The sequence below is a fragment of the Hyla sarda genome, chromosome 3 (assembly GCF_029499605.1).
Source record: "Hyla sarda isolate aHylSar1 chromosome 3, aHylSar1.hap1, whole genome shotgun sequence".
Taxonomy (NCBI): Eukaryota; Metazoa; Chordata; class Amphibia; order Anura; family Hylidae; genus Hyla; species Hyla sarda.
Genome location: NC_079191.1, coordinates 123,847,803 through 123,864,665, shown reverse-complemented (window position 1 = coordinate 123,864,665; position 16,863 = coordinate 123,847,803). Strand labels below are relative to the sequence as shown.

Below are 16,863 nucleotides of genomic sequence, written 5' to 3'. Positions count from 1 at the left end.
CAATGCTCCATACTGCAAAGCTGATCTGTCAACTGCTCTTCAAGAAACCTTTCTATTTTTTTTAAATTATTAGTTATCTCTGAGGGTGAAGCCTAGCTTTTATGATGGCTCCTATATGCTGCACAGAAACAGAAATCCTGTTCCCCTATATCTTTAGCACAACCTCAACAGAAGTGGCAGCAAGGAGGGCATTTTAGAACAGTACTGAGTAGGGTAAGCTGGCATATATTTATCATTATTTATAACAGTAGCCTGTGTCCCTGCCTGTCTCTGTCTGACTCTTCAACAAACTTCACCCCCTACAATCTTCCTAGACCTTTATGGGTATGTCAGCTTAATCCCTCAGCATGCTGATCAATCCCAAGACAAATTTGAGCAGAAGTAATTTATGAGTTTAGAACGGAAGGGGGAGGTGGGAAGGAGTCTGAAAAGATTTATCTGTAATAAGATACAAGTTTCTTATATCCACTTATATTATTGGTTTATGCAAAGTCTGTTCAAAGTCTGTCAAAACGTTACTTTGTGTCATATCTAAAAAAAAAAAAAAAACTGAGTGGACATCCTCGAAGTGTAAAGAATCCATAATTATGCCATATTGTAATCTGTACAATCTCTTCAGCTCAAAAAATTCCACAAACACAGAAAACCAACTCCATAAAGGTTAATTTTATTAGGGCAATTTCACTTTATTTTCATACAACATGATCAACTATTAGCAGTAAAAATAAAATAACCATAAAAAACTGCAGCCGAAGACAGAGTACATAGGTTTCAGCAACTACAAGCAAAAAGTAAGTCTGTGGTTATACAACTGCAAAATCAAGCACATCTGTCCTTCTAGCAGATGAAGAGTCTAACAATTTAATTTAAGTGCAACTTAGGTTTTTGCCAGTGTGACGTCTGGGTAATAAAAATGGTCCAATAATATTAATAACAATAATTATTATAATAACAATAATAAATTTTAGCTTTGGTTTACAACAATATACTGTTTGGTGAGTACAATTTTTTACGTATATACAAATCATCTGCTAAAAGAACAAATTAAAGCAATTATAAAATAAAAATCACACTACTACTACGGCTAATGTGCGCTGTTTGTTTTGCCTGCTAATGAATATAAAGTGTACATTTCACAGAAACACAATGGAGGCTTCTATTTTGTGGACTGAACCAATATGAGAATGTGGTTTATTGATGTTTTAAAGGGGTTAAAGTCTTTCGGACAAAACCTTTCCATATTTTGTACTAGGAGGAAGTTCTCTTAGGCTCTTACCTTCTCCATAAGCTTGAATGGAAAGCCTCTACAAAGTGGCTCCTGCTGTGGAGGATTTACAATACATACAATATATATTGCATGGTGACTCATTTAACTAAATAAGCTACATGGAAAACAGTGTTTCCTCTGAAGAAGTCACTGCAAAAAACATGTTATTGTCAAGGCTTTCAGCTGCTGCATTTGCTGATCAGCTAATCGCCATAGGGGCTATATAAAAAAAAAAAAAAAATGATATTGTCTGATGGCAAAGCCCCTTTAAGATTTAATAAGAGTTTGAACTGATTATCTAGGCTTTGAAAACTGATAGCCTATCCTCAGAATACTAGATCTTTTGCGGTTTGTCTCTCAGCATCCCTGCCGATAAGCTGTTTTAAAGGGGTTTACCACCATAGTAGAATTAATGGTCTATTCTCAGGATATACCATCAATCACTATTCCACTGCATATACTGAAATCCTGGCTGTTTGGCGGCCGCAATACACAGTGAATAGGGCAGGTGGCTCCATTCACAGTCCAGTGATGGCTCCTCGTAACTGCAGCTGAGCTTCCCTTCAAGTCAATGAGAGATCAGATTCAGTAATGCAGCACTAGCACTACTCTGTGAAAGAGGTCAACTGCTTCTGGCCCCAAACTGCTGATCAGCTGGGGTGTTGGGTATCCCTAAAGATAGGCCATTGATCATATTAGCCCAGAAAACCCCTTTAAAAGGCTGCTATGCTCGAGCAAGTACTGCAGCCTCTACATTTTTACATGTTCTTGTACTAGTAAACCTCATACTTTTTGTAGTTTCTGTGAAACTGTAGGTATTAAAGCTGTATCATATCCAAGCGAATGGGACACATCTCCAATACTTAGAATAGGTGCTACAAAAACCATGGTATGTCCAAATATGAATATATGAGGCTGCAGAGTCCTTTTCAAACAACTGAATGGCAAGTAGATGAGTCTAATATTGATGGCCTATTTTGAGGTTAATAGGGTACTCTGGCCCTAATACATCTTATGCCTGGTGTATGATCGTGGGAGTCCCGCCAAGATGTATGATTGCGGGGGGTGGTGTGACGACCATCACGCCTCCACCCACAGACTTGCATTGAGGGGGCGGGAAGTGAAATCACATGAGGGTGGATCCATAACGTCACAATACTTCGGCCCTATGGTCGTCACTCTACACACTGGGAGCCTCCAGGGCTGCAGAGAGCTCACAAAGGTGGGTGTGCAATGGCAGATTGCGGGGGTCCCCAGCGGCGGGACCCCCACGATCATACATCTTGTCCCCTATCCTTTGGATAGGGGATAAGATGTATAACGGCCGGAATACCCTTTTATGCTTTCAGTTTTAAAAGCCCAAATAACCACTTCAATGAAAAATGAGTAGCATTCTAGAAAATCCAACAAATGAGTCTCAGAGACCCCTATTTTGGCACCATGTGATGTCATGATCAACCATCGGAAATTTGCATGGAGCTCATCAATTTTATGCTCTGTCAATAACAATTTATGCTCAACCAATAAAAAAAAAAAAGATTGAGGTGACTCAATCTCAGTCCATAAAATATCTTTACCCCCTATGTCTAGGTGACAGGTGCACTTTAAGGTGTGTGAAAAAGTTTTTTTTTAATTTTTCTCTTGTGAACGATAAACTACAGAACTGTCAGAAATTGAATTGAATAGTTATATACCCTTAATATAGTTCATTGACTGTGATATTTTTAAACATGCAGTTGTTTGTTCGAGTAATGTATGGGATTACTTGATCCATGACTACCTTCCATTGGTTGAAGTATCTGCGCTGCTTGTGTGATGCTGCTCAGGCAGACATGGACCAGTGGGTCTATATCTTTAAGTTGTATGATGTCTGAATAATGGTAAATCTGTCCAGCTAAAAAAAATCCTGGCAAACTACAAGCTGTTTACACAAAGCAAAGCAACCTTTTTAGGGGGCTATGGAGTGCTAACTCTGTGCCACTTTGCAAGCAATTTTGTTTAGCCTGTCATTTTATAAGCTTTAACAAAACTCCTTGTAATTATAGACATTTTTATCCAAAATAAGATCTTACTATAATACATGTTTCTCTCTTTTTTGACTATATACAGAAGTGCAAAAAGTCAACTTCTCCCTATCCTTTCCGACATGCAAAATTGCAGCATAATCCACCCTCAAGAGTTTGCACACTCTTACTCGCTACGTAAACTTTGAATATTTGGATTATCAACAAAAAAAAAAAAGTCCCTTGATTTATTGATTATGCAGCTTATTTATAACAAGGCCTGATATTCAGGGATTTCCAAAAATATTCAAACAATATCTTAACATTTGAAATGGATACAGTAGAAAATAAAGTTATACTCTAATAACTAGGATCTATATTTTCATAACTAATTACAAACAAAATAACTCATCAAAATATTACTTAATTGTCTGCCAGGATTGTTGCCGCAGCAACAACATAACACCTTGCTTTTAATGATTACATAATAGAAGATATCCATACAAAAGGTCTTTGTTCTCTTAGTGAAAACTAACAATGACTGATATTCTTACATTGTAATATTAAGTCAGTAAAATAGAAATCATTTTGTTAACAATAATACAAACACTTATATGACAATACATGTAAATTCAGAACTTAGTATGGTATGAAGAAAAGAAAACTAATTTTTATTCTTTTTTTTTGTATTTTGAAAAAGTTTTCAGTAAAACCTGTCAACAGAAAAAAAACTACAAACTAAACAGTATGTAACTTTCAATAAAAATGAAAACATTCTAATAAATGTATGAAATAAAAAATTACAATTAAACAAGAAAAAAAAGTTCTATTCAATGATGTAAGTAATAATTATCATAAAATGCAAAGTCACTTAAACTTTCTTAACACAACTGAAATTACATTGGTTTGGGTTATAACCCATAATGTAATCTAAGGCTTTAAAAGATGCACAGTACAATCATTTCTTCTCCAGTCCTATATATAATCATGTCCTAAAGTGATTGTTATATCATGTATCTCCATCATAAGTATCTGTGAGGGTCCTGCAGCCAGATCTGTATGCAAAGATATCCCATGTGCAGGTTCTCAGTAATAGGATGAAATGAATGAACAGTTCATGGAATACTTTAATAGACTACATTAAATATTTTGATAAGAGAAAAACATTGTCAAGGTTAAAATATATTGGTTTTGCTGGGAGGCAATGCAATGCATAGACTGGATCATGGAAAAGGAATGCATACTCAAATTCTATGGTATAGACCTACTATTTGGGCTTTACGACAGTTTTCCAAGGCCACTGTCCACATGGGGTGCAAAGCCCTTGAATCGGATATATTAAGGTTTATATCCAGGAGATATATGAGATCAATTCTACTCAAAGGTATCAGTTGTTAGGGTCTGTTCACTTTCAGGCTATATTTTTCAGGATATACTTCAGAATATATGCTCAACTGTATCCTATTAATCCAACAAGTGTATTATAACTTTCACACTCATTTTAACTACGGTGTTTTGTCTATGATCACTATACTATATTTAATATGTTTTATCTTATGTCCTTAGAGGCGCTATATGTAACTATACAGTCCTGTATCTGTAGCTACAACCCCTATGTCCTGTTGCATGTGGCTTTTTTTCCTACTTTGTCTGCCATTAATGTCCGTTATTGTAACGGAGCCTAACGACAGTTATAATGGGCAAAGTGGATCCCATTCACTTGAATGGGATTCCTTTAATGTCTGTTAGAACTCCCGTTATTGCGGCCGAAGATAGCGGGAGAAAAAGACGTGTCATGCACAAATTGTTCTCTCGCTATCTTCCTAACGGCTGGTAACATGACGGGCACAAACGTCAGTGTGAAAGAAGCCTTAACCCTATAATTAAGGGCCACTGAACCAGCCAATGCATTGCACGTGTATCCACAAACAAAATGCAAAGTTCATTCACATATAAAAATTTTAAATATTACACATTAAATCTGAAAAAATGCACACATTCTAAGAAAGGTAATTATTTATTTTTTTCTAAAGGGTAAAATTGGCCATGAGTTTACTAAACTTTTACTGAACCTCACTAGAATACCACTGCTGTATTAGCTTGTATTCTGACATCACAGAAATCGCCCATCGTTGAATGTATACAAGTGACCAGTCTTTCAGGTAAGGTTACATTTAAATACAATTTAACTCTATAGTAATGTATATATCTAAATATTATATATGACTCTATATTTACATACAATCATAAAAGTTCTAAATGTTTCTCTATATTCTGGTTAGTGCATACCATATGTAATGTACATACTAGGTGTAAGATACTAGTATTCTTTAATGAATACTCCACAATATTATATTTTCAGTTTCGGTACATATATACAGTACAGCCCTAAATTAATTGGTTGGAGGAGCTGGGAGTAGCAGCATTTAATAATAGAGTAAGTGCATTTGGTGACAAATCTCTGTATGATCTCCATATACATATTATATTTTACACAGCAATAATTGTTCCTAAATCTATCATCTATATCTTTACACTGGTTCCTTTTATTGTTTTACAAGGGTCCATTTTGTATTTTATTCAAAAGACTTACATTTATTGGCATGGAATAGATTCTTGTCTTTATGTAAAAAGTGCAAACTGGAACATTAAGCATAGAGATTATGATTAGGTAAACTAATTATGATAATGCACATGGTAATGCACAGAGTGTTGAGACCAAGACCAATCTTCAGAAGGGGAAACAGCAATAGTTGAGCAATGTGACCTCTTCACAGTTGCCATTTCCTGACAAATCATAGTCTCATTCACTCAGTGTACAAGGAAACTAAAACACAGGACAGATTCACTTGAATAGATCCTTGTTCCAATTGCCTACATAGCATTTGTAAGGTAGTCCCACTAAGCAGGGAGTAAGCTAAAAGCATAACTATAAAGTTAGAATAAACATGATTATAGTGCAGCAATGTGCACAATAGGAACTTTTTTAATTACTCCAATTTCCAATTTAACTTGTAAATGGTTATACAGAGCAGCCAGTGTCCATGTTCCTGGCCTCTCATAACTACGCATTATGAAACAGAGCATATTATTCTGTCTACATAGCATACCTGTCCAGCACACAAAACCCAGTATCCAGCGACTTCTATGATGCTGGTTCTCATGCTGGCTACAGCTAATGTGGAGGCAGAGCAGGATGTTCTATAATCTAATGTATAGTTATAAGTGTCCACTCCAGACAGCCTTTTACAAGTTGAATTGGAGATGAAGGTAATAAAAAAAAATGATAATTGTGCACATTGCTGCACTATAATCATTTTTATCTAACTTTACAGTTATGCTTTAAGGGATCTTGCCTTTATTCTCAGGAACAATGGAGGTTTGAAACTAATATGCCATAACATTCTAACATGGGAATACCCCTTTAAATACAATAGTGCCACCACAATTGGTTTCTTTATAAATAGGAGCAATCAGGTAAACAAAGATGGACAGCAATGGAGAATTTAGATTCCATTTGTTTTGCCTGTGTGTCATTCAGCAGAAAGCAGGCAACCAGTAATGACAGTATGTATCCTGCCTACGGAGAAGCAGACACAGGTCATTGGATAACACCCTTGTTGTTCTCCATTGTTGCAGTGGGTCTGACTGCTATGAAATATTATTGCATTATCCCTAAAGGTGCTTCTAATAACTGAAGTATATGTGCTTAATTCTATCATGTTTCCTAGTATACTGTAAAAAATGTAGAGCGAATGAAGTCTCATCTATCTGTGTAATGATCAGGTTTTGTAGGGATATAACAATAGTTTTACAGTCGGTTATCTGTCTGTGATTGGGAGACTTTTGCCTTGGGCCTCCAAACAATCAGTGGAACAAAGGGGCTTTGGCTGGACACCCACACTTAGCACATTAAATGTCTATCCTAGGGACAGCCTATTAATGTTATTTTCCAGAAAATTAATTTAATAGTACATTTTATTCAGTTGCTTGAACTAAATTGACCCGTTCCAGGATGCCGGTATCATAATATTCCCTAAGACTTCCCCTTACTGTCGCAAACAATAAGGATTTCTTAAAAGCTATGCTCTGTTTTCTTTTTACATAAACTGCCGTGAGCTGCATTTTGAAGGCAACATATCTGTGTGAACAATCGTGCATAGCACAATACCAGTCCACCCACTATGGCATCTTTTGTTTTCTCTGGCGCGCTTGTTTAAAACCACATAAAATGATGGCATTTCTATGATGTCAACTTCCCATGTTTGGTTCAGGTAAACTCATTTCTATGAGAGCTTTGGCTATGGAAATCGAATAGTGCCTATGACTGATCCATTGTAACATAGACAATATGGTTTTTCTGCATACAAAAAAATAACACTGTTAAAGTAATACTCTATAATGATGTACAGTCAATGGCACTTCATGGGCACAAATAATACCATACTTAAAGCCTTAATGTGCTTTAAAACATACACAGCTGTGGTTTGCTTGGCACATTCATCTGTGTCAGACCTCTTGTCACCTCCTACAATCTAGAACAGGAAAACATCATCCTTATAAAACTAGCTGGCATGCATACTCCCAGCTACAAAGGCAATTTAGACAAGGTGCACCTTTTGTTATTTTGTAAACCTTGAAAAAAAAAAAAAAAAACATTACAAATAATAATCTTGGTCTAAAGACGTACCAATACGTTGTAGATTACCAAGTACAACATAGTCTGAATTTTCAATTTGGAAAGCAAAACATACATCAGATGCACAAGTGACAAGTACTAAGAGACAGATGTGTAGCTTAAAGGGTGTGGTGGTGGGGGACGTGCCCTGTAGCTTAGTGCCAGGAGAGTGTCAACAAGCCACTCTGCTTGTCCAAAATATTTAGATAGAGGTCTAGGGTGTAAATTGTAATCTTTGCCCCCAAGTAAAGGAAAGTCTTGCTACACCTCTGCAAAGAGATGCATGAATGCAAACCACTGTGAGAAAATACAGGATATGTTGTATTAGAATTAAAAACAAAATTCCACTTTAGCACAAATATCAAGAAAAAAAAATGTACAAATCATAGACTGTAATGTGTGTAATGGGATCCATATTGATCTTGGCATCACTCATCATGCAAGATGAACATGTGTCACTGTGGGCAATGCTGTGTTTCTTTGTACTGTATGCATACTATGGCTAATGGCCTTGGCCTGTACTTTCTTCAAGTTCCTTGTTTCCTTAGCATAATCTGTAAGGAAAGACAATACATAAATGGTTATTGTTAAGATGTGAGAAGTGAGCAGATAAGTTATTATTATTATTTTATTACACTACTAGTAGAGTCCAGTCCTGGTTACCATAATTCTATAAATATACGAAGTATCGTAGAAAAAGAAAAGCACAGCTGACATGAAAATTCACAGAGGAATTAATGTCCAGGCATCTAATAGCTGTAAAATGGTTGGATAAATATGTTAATGTATATTCCTTAATGCACTAGTCAATACACTAATCTATGTCCCAGAAATGCAATCAGTATTGACAGGTGTTACTGTAAATCATAAATTATAGAGTCTTTAAAGATAACTATTGTGTTTTTTGTTGCTTGTACACTAACTTGTGCATTTATGCTATATATATATATATATATATATATATATATATATACACACATATACAGACACACACAGGCGTAGAGGTCACAAAACTGTTTTGGTGGTGCACTCTTAATTTAAGGTGCTACTGCATGTATGTACAGGAGCAGGGGCTCCTGTTTGTTACAGACTCCCTGCTCCTGTATAGACTAAGCAGTGATGTATACAGTACTGAATGCATTACTGCTAACTTGATGTTCTCAGGGGAGAGAGCACCTGGCTTGGTGTGAATGTGTATGTAATACATACTACAGTACATTACGGACTAAAGATTTGCAAGATCGGGTGAAAACGCACAAGTAGTGAGTAGACGGTTATATCGACAGTACTGTATACACATCACTGCTTCCCTTATGCATCACAGCTCACTACAGTATGCATCAAAGTTGCCAATAATTTATTTATGTATTTTTTTTTTGCATTGCTAGTCAATACTGAAATATATATATATATATATATATATATATATATATATTTTTTTTTTTTTTTTTTGTATAATAGGGAATATAATATTTAATTATGTGGCAATTCTCTTATTGGATATGTCATAATAAGACTATAAAGTACCAGTTATATTACCCAGCAGTGACACCACATAACTGTGCAAGTAGTATTTCTCCTGATCAGTTCCATACCGAATACTGATTTGTTACAGAAAAAAAAAAAAAAAAACACACATTAAGAACAATATTAAAAAAATCTAAGTTAGTGAAACTTACTGCATCAGGTCATGACCTCTAGAGCTGTGTAACATACTTGTGACTACTCAGATGATCTGCAGATATTATGGGTATCTGTAGATAAAACAAGGTTAACAATAAATCGAAAACATTTGCAGCCAACAATCAGCCATTTGTAGAAAACACCACAAAAGCCCATGACTTATGAATAAAGAGCAATAAGTAAAACATTGTGAAACTAAATGCTACAGTAGCAAACTGATGTTAAGAAATTGCTTAACAACTCTAAATAAGTGTCCACAGCTGCACAGGGAGCCAGGGGAGCAGAACATTACAGAAATGTATGGAGCCGTAATTGCTGAGAGACCCTCTTTTGTTGGCATACACAAAGACTTTTACTGAATTCTAACTAGGATTAAGTAACCAGGAACTAAGGCAGATCAAGTGCAATGGTTTGTAGAAAACAAAATGTTAAAGGGGTTCTCCGGTGCTTAGACATCTTATCCCCTATCCAAAGGATAGGGGATAGGATGCCTGATCGCGGGAGTCCCGCAGCTGGGGACGCCTGTGATCATGCACGCGGCACCCCGTTTGTAATCAGTCCCCGAAGCGTGTTCGCTCCAGGTCTGATTACTGTCGACCGCAGCTATCACGCCCCCTCCCGTAGGCTTGCATTGAGGGGCGGAGCTTTACGTCACACAGGGGCGGAGGCGTGACGTCACACGCCGCCGGCCCTGTAGTCGCCCGTAATCAGACCCGGAGCGAAAACGCTCCAGGGACTGATTACAAACGGGGTGCCGAGTGCATGATCACGGGCGTCCCCAGCTGCGGGACTCCCGCGATCAGGCATCTTATCCCCTATCCTTTGGATAGGGGATAAGATGTGTAAGCACCGGAGAACCCCTTTAAATTATAATGGGGACATTTCTGTATTTTCCAGTGTTCTCCTGCGTTATAGCATTCTGACAAGTCAAAATGGTTGAAAGTTGTCTCTCCAGTAAAAATGTGTATATCGTTGCTATACTAGTATTGACATGTTATCACAGCACTAGTATGGCTTTGTTCAGACCTTGAGACATATATAAATGGTAAATTTATAGAATTTTATGTTAAAGGGTACCTCTCATCAAATAAACTTTTGATATATTTTAGATTAATGAATGTTGAATAACTTTCCAATAGCATGTTAATGAAAAATATGCTTCTTTCTATTGTATTTTTCCCGATCAGTCCTGTCAGCAAGCATTTCTGACTCATGCTGGAGTCCTAAACACTCAGAGCTGCCAGCCTGCTTTTTTCACAGCCAAACATGCTGTGAACAAAGCAGGCTGGCAGCTCTGAGTGTTCTCCTTTGTGAACAAAGCAGACTGGCAGCTCGTAGTGTTTAGGACTCCAGCATGAGTCTTAAATGCTTGCTGCCAGGACTGGTAGGGAGACCCCTAGTGGTCATTTCTTCAAAGTGGAAAATTAAATAGAAAGAAGCATATTTTTTTATAACATGCAATTGTAAAGTTATTCTGCATACATTAATCTATAATATATCAAAAGTTTTTTTGATGAGAGGTACCCTAGAGTGTCATTTTGGCATACGCTACAGAGAGAGTCTATAGGTGATATGTACAATAGTATGACATGTATTTATATATATGCAAACTGCCATAAAATTATATTACACTAGAAACTGTAAGGCATCCTGGGCTCTAATTCCTCCATAGATGAAATTATACATACAATTGGTACGATAATGGATGAACTGTACCTTATTCTAAGCCCAGGCATGTTTGATATGCATAGTCTTTACCTGACAGCGTATGTCATATCAAGGGGCTTCATGCTCACAATGTGCATGGCAGCGTATGGAATGCCTATGATTCTATGGTTGGACACATGGAGCCATGTTCATCTGTGTCCCACCACATAGTGCTTTGGTATGGCATAGTGCCTAGGTATGGCAGCATAACCTTTCTTAGAACCAATATGTTGTCTGTTATATGAATACATACTTCCATATGAAATATAAATGTATCTGTAATATGGCAGTGTACGTAAGCCCTCAGGTTATGCACAGGAGCCAAAACATAAATTCTAAAACAAGGCCACAAAGGCCACATGGCTTAGGGCTTGCATGCATGATGTCCAAAAGAAATGCTCCATTGTCCTGTTGATCTCATATCCCTGCAAGCATCAACCTAAAATATTTTTCGACATAGCTATGAATATAGATTTATGTAAACAAAGTTGCCTGTATAGCCCTGGTATTAGTAAATACTGAAGAAGGAAAACAGTTTACTAACCAGAAAGATCAATGAAAGTTGAATTTAAGTTTCAGATAGCAACACATGGAGATGAATATATGTGCCACATATTTGCCTTTTTGCCCACAGTAGCCACATCAAGGACTAAGGTTTGTATGGGCAACAAAGACATTTAATTCTTTGAAGCATGTTAATTGCAGATGTGGCAGAGATGACCGGCCATTGAAATGTCTCTTTTGTGCTTGGGGATATTCCATTAAGCCATGTATTCGTATAGATATCACAATATGTTATGTAAATATCAACATCAGCTCTGCTACATGATTCAGTGTAGTGGAAAACAGGGCAGAAGGACTCATTTCGAGAGTTTATTATTGTAAAATTCCTCTACTGGCGTATGCCTAGCGTATTCAGTTGTATGTGATCTTTTTGTTGTTACTGGAGAATTCCTTGCTCCCTATTAAACATCAATTTATATAGAACATGTCACCAGCTGTAAATGTTGTGAAAAATAATATGTATGCCAACAGGAGGAGAACATGTTGTTATTACAAAGCACTTATTTAGAGTTGTTCTTAAGAATGGAAGCTGTAAATTAGCAAACCTGGTTGGCTGTGGCTGTTGCAGCGAAGGGAACACTTGTGGCAGATGTTGCTGCTGCAGACACAGTAGCCGGCGCTGTACCGTGCATCATGGGAACTTTCGGAGGTAAATCATACAGTATAAGCAGACATACAGAAGAGTGTAGCAGAGTGGGAACCATAGCAACAAGTGGTGGAACAATTTGGCATGGTATTTATTGCAGCGTGAAGCCACGTGGTGTAACATCATCACCAGCGAGTGGCATGCAATCAAAGTGCAAAAGCGGGTCAGCATTCCAGGGAAAAAGAGGGAAGGGGTAGGATGAAAGAGAAAAAAAAGGGAAAATGTTTGTTACCATCAAAACAATGTACTCATTTCACACAAAGCTTCACATATATGACTCTGAACTAGTTACAAGTAATGGAAAACGATCATGTGCACACAGTGGAGGAACACATCATGTGGCATTAACCAATCCTTGCTTACCCTGAGATTTAGTCAAACCTTGGATTTTCCATTGGAATTTTACACCGTACCTCCAGTTATAAGATAAATAATGTTATAGCGTAGGCTGTTGCAATATAATCATTATAAATCATTGTATTAAAGTGTTTTGTTTTTCAACCACAACACGAACCAGCCACAATCTGAACCTAACTGCACAGTAGGTGATAATATGGCCTTCTCTATGTTCCAGGCTACCATCTTTATCAAGCACCATTAGAAAGTGCCCAACTTATAGCGATTGTCCTATGCCTTCATATATACAAAAAAATTATAATATACAAATGTGTATAAAGGGCTAATAACTGACTATGTTTATTGAAACAAAAATTTACACAAAAGGTATAAAAACATACAAAGTAGGTTCAAGCCGATATCATGATATTAAAATGGAAAAAAAATGGTGAGATCTCTATGGTGAAAAAAATTATTGAAATAACTGTGGTCCAGATATGGCAACTCAGTGGGCCATATTTATCAACCTGCCTGAAATCCTAATTGTTTGGTTTTTCCCCATAGCAACCAATCACAGCTCAAATTTCACTTTACAAGAGCTTACAGCTGAGCTGTGATTGGTTACTGTGAAAAAAAACAAAACAAAAAAAAAACAGGCAATTAGGGTTTCAGGCTGATTGATACATCTCCCTTAGGATCTTACATATAAACAGTGGTATACAAAACAGAAAAATATACCATGGAATGCAAGTGGAAAAAATGAAGTGATTGACATTTAAATAGTAAATAAAAAAATAAATGAACAAATAAAGTGTAATGAGAACTGACACTGTGGGGGGTCATTTACTAAAATAATCCAGACAGTTTTTTTTTAGGGATTTGCGCCCAAATTGTGTCGCAAGCTTTGTGCGCCAGAATTTGAGATCAAAATAAAGTCCAACCAACCTGACCAACTGTCCAGAAAACCAGATAAAGGGGCATGTCCCTGACATCTAAAAATAAAATCCCAACATATTTTTAACATTAAATGTGGTGGATTTGAGCTCTGGAAAACCCGACAGCTCAGAGCAGTTAAAAAGTAAACAAAAACAAAACAAAAAAGTAGGAACAATTGTAAATACAAATAGAAAAATATCTGTTGGGGAAAAAAAAACCACAAAGAAAACCTTACTCTGGAGTAAATCAGGGCATGTGTGTCACAAAACTGTTGATAACTATGCATCATATCACTAGTAGGTCTTACCGAGAGAATTATTGAAAAAAACAGCATGCCATATCTGAATGATTAGCCAGAGCCAGAGGATTGCACAGCTCTTGCTATTTTACTTGAGATGGTAGCCTAGAAACACTATAATATTCTCTCTAATAACTGGAGGTACACAGATATGTACTACGATGTTGGCAGAACTGAGATTTTGTTATTAGACCTGTATAGAAAAATATGAAACATAGTCCCAGAAGCAGATGCCAAACTTGTGTTTGGAAATCATAGCCTGTTGTGTATTAAAGGAAGCATCAACTATATGGCATACTATTGCATCCGTTAAATGGGCACTGTCATGAAATAAAAAAATTGATATGTTGTAGTACTTAAGTACTACAACATATCTATAATATAGTTTAATAAAAAAAAGTGATTTTAAACCAGTTTAAAATCACTTTTAAATTCGGCCACTAGGGGTCGCCCTCCTAGTGGCCGAATGCATTCGGCAGTTACGTCACTACAGAATTTCGTCTCATTTGAGCCTGGCAAATGAGTCGAAATTCCAGTCACTGCGGTGCTCGCTCCCGCCTGTCAATCAAACAGGCGAGAGTGAGCACAGTGACATCCAGGGCTGCACATTGGCTCCCTGGACTCACACACTGGCCGCCTCCCTGCTGCATATTCTCCCTGCTGCAGGGAGGCACGTGGCTCTTACCTCTCCTTGCAGCCGTGGCTCCTGTGGGGATACGCCGCCTCCTCACTGCTGTGTCCTGTCATTACGGGGGGGGGGGGGGGGGGAGCGTGTTATACGGAGAGGGGGGCGCCATTTACAGGAGGGCCCATCACACACTGAGCAACAAGCGTGTGCCCGGCTTCCTGTCATGCTCCTACACTCTGGTAACTCTCTCTATGGTTCTGGAGGACTTTCAATCCTCCAGAAACATAGAGACAGTTTTCAGAGTGTACGGGCATGACGAGAAGCCGGGCACACGCTTGTTGCTTGCTACGGACCCCCGTTCATGGTCCGGCACAGGTGAGGGGGGCGATATTGGTCGGGGCTGGGTGTCTTCCAACACAGGGTGCCTCCAGTTGTTTCACCACTACAACTCCCAGCATGCCCTGACAGCAAATAGATGTCAGGGCATGCTGGGAGTTGTAGTGGTGAAACAGCTGGAGGCACCCTGTCAGGAGAACTAAGGGCGAAAGTGTTGGCCCCCAGCAGGCATCAGTGACGTGGTGCCTGCTGGGTAAGTCTGCCTGGTAGTGAGCACACTACCAGGCAGACAAAATGACATTTTTAAGATAATGAAAAAAAATTAAGGCAGAGAGGGGGTTAGGGATAGATGGGCAATAGGCAGGGACAGAAGAAAAAAAAAGAGGATGGTGGGAGCTACCCTTTAAGGCTTTACGTTTGATGTATATGTTGACATTTTTTTCCCAGTGTATGTGCCCAATGTAAAGAAAAAACCAGGGTGAACAGAGCATTAACCTGGCCATACACAACACAACCACACCCACATATTTCAACATGATCAACTGACCACGATCTGTATATCGAGGCCTCCTGACCCTTCCCCAATGACAGATGTCATGACTGAGAAGGGTCAAATTTGGGATTTCAACAGGTCTGATTCTTTTGTTCTCATGGCGATAAGACTCTGCCAGAGGTGTCTGACAGCAGCTTTCTCTCTTTTCCCCATTCATACTATGGAAATACTCAGTGAAGGACGGGATTGGGAGGGATTACTGTTTTCCATTCGGACTGTTGGGCATTCAGACTAAATTTATCTCAAATGTATGGCCAACTTTAGTTTGAGATTTCCAAAATGAGACCAATAAATTAAACGACAGATGGAAAAGCAATTTGTTTATCTCTATTTCCCCTTTCATGATCATTATGATGCTTTTATTAGTACATGTATTCCTTTTTAGCCCACCAGAGGCCAAAGTACAACTGTAAAACTGCAACTTGAGCAAAATCAAGGACGATCTAAACTAGTTTTATATACTTTCTATGAGGTCCAACATGGCACAGTGGTATTTATAAACAGAGCCAAGCCCAGCTACGTGGAACCAAATAGCACCTAGTCTTAGCACTTAGCACCTGGTCCGCCAACAGAAGTTTCTTAAATCAATAGTTAACTTTTAATAAAGACAAATTTAAAACAGACTGGATCCCTACCTATCAATTCTGTTATTTAGCAGGGATATAAAGTCAAGAATGAGTTGATTGCGTCACAAAATGAAGGCCTCCGCTGTGTGCAGTAGCATTTACATGTCTTTCTATATTTAGTTTAATTAAAATGTATTTAAAACAATTTATATCAAGAATAATATCAGAACAATGTTGAATTTAAATACTAAGTACAATCAAAATCCACACTTTAAACAGGAAACCATGTAATATAAGTAACATCTTCCAATCACCTTTCTAGAAAAGTGGTACCAGACATGGATTTTGAATGCAAGAATAAAGATTCATCAGGCATGTAAAATAATTAAGAATCAAAGCTGGCACCTACCAATACTTGCAGTGGGTGTCATGCACAAAATTGAGCCTGCCCATCATGCATTGCAACAGGAAGGTGGATTGAAAGGGGAAAGAATAAACAAAAAAAACAAAAAAACAACCCATCACACATGTTATTATTAGGAAAAATTATTTGTACAAGATAGAAATGTGTTATTATGGCAACAGTGGCATAAACAGTGAGCATACTAAAATCACAGAGGAGCGTAGTGGGAGATTAGGATATTTGTGGAACAGAGGTACAA

At 37.7% G+C, this 16,863-nt stretch overlaps 1 protein-coding gene across 9 annotated transcripts in view; it reads right to left on the bottom strand.

Annotated features, from left to right (window-relative positions):
• Positions 1–646: 646 nt before the first annotated feature.
• MBNL1 (muscleblind like splicing regulator 1) overlaps positions 647–16,863 on the bottom strand; it is a 235,480-nt gene continuing 219,263 nt past the window's right edge. For 5 of the 9 annotated variants that reach the window (XM_056564977.1, XM_056564982.1, XM_056564980.1 and 2 more), the window contains 4 exons: positions 16,611–16,646; positions 12,448–12,542; positions 9,628–9,702; positions 647–8,502 (listed from right to left, as the gene is read on the bottom strand). In XM_056564977.1, coding sequence (XP_056420952.1) covers positions 9,646–9,702; positions 12,448–12,542; positions 16,611–16,646 — 188 coding nt within the window. In that variant the 3' untranslated portion in view covers positions 647–8,502; positions 9,628–9,645. The remainder of the gene's footprint in view (positions 8,503–9,627; positions 9,703–12,447; positions 12,543–16,610; positions 16,647–16,863) is intronic. The other 4 variants (XM_056564979.1, XM_056564983.1, XM_056564981.1 and 1 more) reach the window with 1 other exon arrangement.